This window comes from Camarhynchus parvulus, chromosome 1 (assembly GCF_901933205.1).
Source record: "Camarhynchus parvulus chromosome 1, STF_HiC, whole genome shotgun sequence".
Classification (NCBI taxonomy): Eukaryota; Metazoa; Chordata; class Aves; order Passeriformes; family Thraupidae; genus Camarhynchus; species Camarhynchus parvulus.
Window position 1 is genome coordinate 13,458,042 of NC_044571.1, and position 6,193 is coordinate 13,464,234.

General features: G+C 40.0%; 1 protein-coding gene across 1 annotated transcript in view; it reads right to left on the reverse strand.

The window, feature by feature from the left end:
* Positions 1–795: 795 nt before the first annotated feature.
* The window catches only part of POLA1 (DNA polymerase alpha 1, catalytic subunit), a 183,980-nt gene continuing 178,582 nt past the window's right edge, over positions 796–6,193 (reverse strand). Inside the window, exon 37 of the mRNA XM_030961744.1 lies at positions 796–2,027. Coding sequence (XP_030817604.1) covers positions 1,885–2,027 — 143 coding nt within the window. The 3' untranslated portion in view covers positions 796–1,884. The remainder of the gene's footprint in view (positions 2,028–6,193) is intronic.

Sequence of the window (6,193 nt, forward strand, 5' to 3'; positions counted from 1 at the left end):
GATACATACAAGTGCCACAGGGTCAGGTTATGCCATATCTATCCATTTTATTTGTATACTTAATGTTTGGAGGAAAAGGTCACACTTTTCACTTTCCTAAGGCATTCTACCCAGTAGAATCAATATATATCAGTAATATCTTCATAATCCCAACTGAGCTGGACACAAAAAATCTAAAAATCCCTGCATGGAATTACAAGAAACCAGGATCTTTTGAAGTTCTGCAACTTCAGTACGACATCTTGGCAGCAACACCTTCTTTCCAAGACAGACTCTAAATAAAGTCTCTTTTACAATATTAACTAAACATATTGGGAAGGATCCATAGCTCACCAGGGTGGGACAACACCTGCACAACACCAGAGACTGCAAAGATTCCATTTCTCACTGTAGTGATTCCATGTGAGCAGAAATGAAAGGGTTTAGTTCCAAAAGTTGCTAGGAACATGACTGTGTATTTCGGCATATTCAAACTGACACTCCCCATACTGACACACAGCGTCTCCCAAATGCCACTCTGGGGACAAATGAATGTCATAAAATACTCTGAACACAATCAGATACATGAATCCCTATAGTGCCCAACATGTTCATGCTGATCCTCTTACTTTTTCTTCAAACTCCCTTTGTTAATGGCTGTTCATCCTAAAAACAGACACAAAAGCAATACTGTAAGACCAGGAGAAATCCAGAGCAATATGACCTAGCATTCATATTTTCAACCATCAGATCATAGAATCAAATTCTCTTTTACTAGAAAACTTTATTTTTTTTCCTTCAAGTGTGAAAAAAACTTTACATTTTACACTGTTTAAGATTTAAAAGCAATTTTTATAACCTTATATCAATATATCACATTGCAAACTAAACAGTGAAAAGAGTACAATATTTTGTGTACAAAAGCATGTACCCAAATTTATTCTCGTCATATTTGCTTGTCGTTTTATTAGAAGTAAATGAAAAATACAATTTGTTTGTAAAAACTGTAAAATTTCCAACATAGTAATTATTACAGAACAGTAACTATGATTTGCCGCTTTCCATTCCCCTGTTATTGGTTACAATGTCATCCCAAAAATATTTTTCTCTATTGATTGCTTACTTTCAAATACTTTGAAATGAAACACATTTATATCCTCTGGATGCGTAAATGGGTTTTGTTCATATGCATGTCTTTAAATCCACACAGAAATTCTGAACGTGGCAAAATGCTATGCTTAAAGATGCTTAGAAAGACTCCTAATAAAAAGATGGTCCTTATTTTTAGCACCTCCAGGTTTCAGTCGTTCTTTAATGAATTTCAAAGTAAAGCGTCCCTACCTCTGTTCAGAAGGTAATAGGACATTTAAATGCATTTAGATTTAGTATTGTTTTTAATTGGTATGTTTATGATCAGGAAGAAGATAAACTGTGAAAAGGCAAAACATTAGTGCTCCTACTGAGACCTCTACTAACCTCTCTTCCTGAGAGCACCTCTAGTAAATACCCTGGAGCAAAGTCTAGGATCACTTACATTCCAGCAACTCTCACTGGGAATTATCCAATTAAAGCAGCAATTCCCCCACCCCCTTTTCCCTCATAGGTCTAAATACACAACAAAAAATATTGCAAAAATCAACTACTCCATATTTTAATAACCCTGGTTTCTCAATGAAGAAAAAAAAAAGGAAGATAAAAACACCTTGAATACTTCATATCCACGAGAATCATACATCCTGTTTTCATCCCCCATTTTTCCTCCTCCAAAGAGACAAGATTATTAAAACATCATTGTACATACTGAAATAGAGTATTGCTGAAGAGATCATTACTGATAAACAAGGGACTGGCGTCCCTCCATTTTTAATCAGTCACTGTCTTTCATTACTGGGCTCTCCCACAGATTTATCTTCCTATACTGACGGTGAAGAGTTTGCCAAGGTTCACTTCTGAGTAGCCACTCATGGCCAGGCATTTGTCTACGGTGCTCTTCAGTCTTTTGTAGGCCTCAGAGACTTCCCCCCTGAGTTGCTTCTTCTTCAAATACTCTAGAAGAACAAAGAGGAAAAACCCAAAACACAAAGACGGATTAAATAACCACAAAAAGACAGGATTTTTGCATTCATTAGACTGTGAATCAAGGTATTTTAAAACGAGGTGAATGTTGTAGATAGCAAAGAGCACATTTGTGGCAAGCTCTCCCACATTCTGCTGCATTCCCTGCCTTTTCTGCACGAGCTGGTGAGGGGCCATGGTGAACCCTGGCCATGGAGCTCCCTCAGCCCCACCAGCATGGGAGCAGTGGGAAAATTGGCAAGAGCCACCCCTAGTCCAGTTTTGTGATCTAGCTGGAGTGAAATGGGGGTTCACTAAGCCACAGCAGAGAAAGTAAGCAATAGTTGGGCTGGGTCTGTAAGGATCCCATTTAAAAGGGGCAGGTGCTCTCACTTAGTGAGAACTATCCAGAGTCCCCAGGGGTTGGAAGTAGGGAGAGATTCTGCCCCAGGGTGGCTTCAGAAGTGAAGGAGATCACAATTCATGTCCAATTCATGTCCCTCATCCCTGCTGTTAATACTGGCACTGGCACAACCCGGGACACACTTATCACCAGTCTTGTGAGTTCTCAAATGCTCCTTGTGTGCAGGACAGGAATCGTGACCCTCAGCACCAGGGAGGTGCTGGAAGGAAAAGGGAAGTAGCAGAAACAAGGAGAATTCCATGCTACTTTACCCTAAAATGGAGAGAAGATGCCCAATATCTTAACCAGGAGATGTCAGGTTCACCTGACACATGAATGAAGAGGCTCCCAAATGCTTGATAAGAGATGTCTGGGGGACATGGCCTTTACTCACCTGTACCTTTATGTGTGTGCAAAGTCATGTGCATATTTCAGCAGCAAAGACCAAGCTGTTCTATTTCTGTTGGGTTTTTTAATCAAATTTTCTGCCATTAAAAAAACACACCCAAGGGATTTTGTTTGGGTGATTGTCCAGCTTTTCCTTTATAAAAGCTGTGGACAAAGGCTAGAAGAGCAAAATATTCCACTACTCCATTATACAGCAATGCTAAGTAGATGCAGATCTGGCACAGTTCTGCTCCTACTTTCCAACCAACTCCACATTCTAGGAACACCAGCTCCTACCCAAAAGCCTGCTCCTGCAATGACACCTTGGAACACTGGAGAGCACACAGACTGCAGAACAAGGTGCCCTCCCAGGCAGCTTCCCTGCTCTTAGACTGGAGGGACTCCACGCCCAGCAGCACCAGGAGAGCACAGCACAGGTACTTGCAGGTAAAGATCTGAAGCCACTGAGGTGCAGGGTAAAGCATGTGAGCCACCAACACCACCCTCCTGGTCCTTTGAATATGTAAAAGGGGAAAGTCCATCCCCTCTCAAACATCTTTTAGTCTACAGCACAAGATGAAAAACCAATTGTCTCTAAAAACAGTAGAGTTTATTTAAGAAAAGGTTTTTGGGGAGAGGGACACTGGTTTTTTGAGTCTATATGTACAAGGGGTGAAATGTCTCATTTTTCTGACAACTCACATCTCGCCTCACCTCTGTGACGTGAGATGAAGGTGTCCCTTCAGACAGCTTCACCTCAGCAGCCATGAGGAGATGGCAGGGATGGGAGGCATGGTGACAGAAAAAGCTATCACAGTTTTGAGGTTTGTGAAGTTCTCTTCCCTGAGGATTTACAAATTTTTCTGCAGAGCCTCAGATGTTGTAGGTATGAGCTCAGCAGACTAGCTCTGAATACAACACAAACAGCAATGTTTTACTGAGAAATTGCCACCTGCTTAGGTTTTCCATGTTATTCACAAAGTTCCACTGAAGTTAACTGCTTTGATGAAGCTATCAACTCTTTAAAAATTAAATAAAAATTTAAATTAACAATGCCTAAGTGAATACATTGATTAAGAGCACTTTGATAAGCACCCTTCATGCATTGTTGTGAAGAAGTTATGTATTGTGTCTGGGCAGTAAGCAAACAGAGGAAGATGCCTTGTTGAAGATACCACATTTTTACTGTTACACAGACAGTAATGACTTAAAGTCTATTAGCAGAATTGGATTTTCCTTAAACTGCAACTCAAATACAACAAAAGCTTGATTATGTGAATCTGCTCATTAACAGGCTGAAGTCACTATGGCATAAACACATTTAACGATTCTGAAAGTATTTAGATATAGGGTTAAATTAAACAAACCTTGAAAATTGTCTTAACCAGATCCATAAAAACACCAATCCCACTTTGCCACAAACTGTGCTCTCACTTATTTATGTCTTTTCAAGATTAATGATACAGTAAGTGGGTTCACTTGCAACTGCTCACATTAGCCAAACCATGCTCTTTATGCCAAGGAACTGTGGAAAATTCCATCCTTATACCTCAAAACTAGGCCAAAATAGTTCAAAGCTTCCTGGAGCTCAGGAGGGACCAAGGTAAAGTACATCAATGTGAACAGCTGGCACACGTGAACGGAGCAGGAAGGCACATTAATCACTAGAACACTGAGGCAAACAATACACCAGGGCTGAAAGTAGGGAACAGAAACACAGACCCATGTACAGCTCCAAATCAGGCTTCAGGGCTCCAGCCATCCCACTAACAGAGCTCCCAGCTCCCCCCAACATTAAATCTAAACTCCAATTATATGCAATAACCTTTCTGACAGTATGCTTCAAACATTTCTTAGATGCAATTACCCTTGTAGAGGCAGGCAGGAAAGGGTGGACTGAAAAAAAAAGAGAAATATGAGGGGCCTCGTTGAAGTAATGAGGCCAATTTTAAGTTTCAATTATAAGAGAATGGGAGCTGGGAGCTCCGGGAGGAGAGGCAGGCAGGGCTGTGTCTGCAGCACCATGCATTTGAATGACACAAGTGCATCTTATGACTGGGGAGAAGAGATTTAAAGAACTGCAGTAATACAGAGCAGGGGAAGATGAGAGAGGACACAGCTCCTGATGTGTTTACCTCCTTTGCTGATGGGATATTGACTTTTCCCACCAGGTTGGTTAGAAAGGGGACTATTTACGCTGCCACACAGCAGAGTAAGAATGACAACCGGCATCACTCGGTGCTCCTCTGAGTAAAAGACAACTGTGACCGCTGTATATCACACAGCCAGTCAATACCTCCGAGTTACCACACCATCCAACTTAGAGATGCATATAAAAGCTCCTACTTTCTTCCTAAATGAGAATTTAATCAATAACATGCTTAAGGCCTTCTGGAAACTGAGCTATACAAACTGACTGAAATTGCCTTTTAGTGCTCACTTTCTGAAATAGTTCTATACCCATCATCACCCCATCATTGTTTTAGTAACATCCAAGTTCAGTGGCAATGAGCAATCTTTTAAGATGACCATTGCTGCAGAATGTATACACGGCTATACATCATGAGATATATTTCTATACATGCAGAGCATATGAAAGACACTATCAAAGCAAATATAAAATTAGAATGCAATAATTTTAATAGAAATAAATAAAAAATGTGCTTCTGACTTTATGCAAGTAAAATTCAGGTACTGTAATTTCTAAAGTTAGTAAATCACTGACTCTGGTAAATACTAAATTATACCACCAAGCATGCAGGTAATCCCCTCCTTCCACCTCCCAACATAACTGCTCCCTCCTTTCCTTCACAAAACACAGTCTGAACTTCTGGATATTCTGTCAAATTTAGTACCCCATCCAAGTCCTTGTTTAGCTACCTAGGTATATTTTTATATTAATAGGGACAAAAAAAATTAAAAAAAATTTTAAAGGTTCCAGAAATCCATTTACCCTACTGTTGTTCAGATGTTGGAAACATCTGAAACAATGGAGATATTTGGAGGCATGTGCCATTTGAAGGATGGAGATATTTGGAGGTTATCTATACCTAACTGCATGTTTTCCATTTATTGCAATTTCTCTTCATTTCTATTAAAATGATGCTAAGTAACCTGATAGCCACAACCAAGAACTTTAATTCTTAGATTTCTTAAAATGTGGTTCAGTTAAAGTCTTCTGGTTTTTTTCCTCCTGACTGAACTGGGTCAACTATTAAACTCTCTCCCCTAATTATTCTGTTGATAGCCTGCTCTTCAGAGTGAGAAGTAAAAATCTATCACGTTCCTTTGTATTTGTGTGCATGCATCTGCACCAGGAACAGGAGAAACAACATAGCTGCCTATGAGCACAGTGCCAAAACCTTGGTT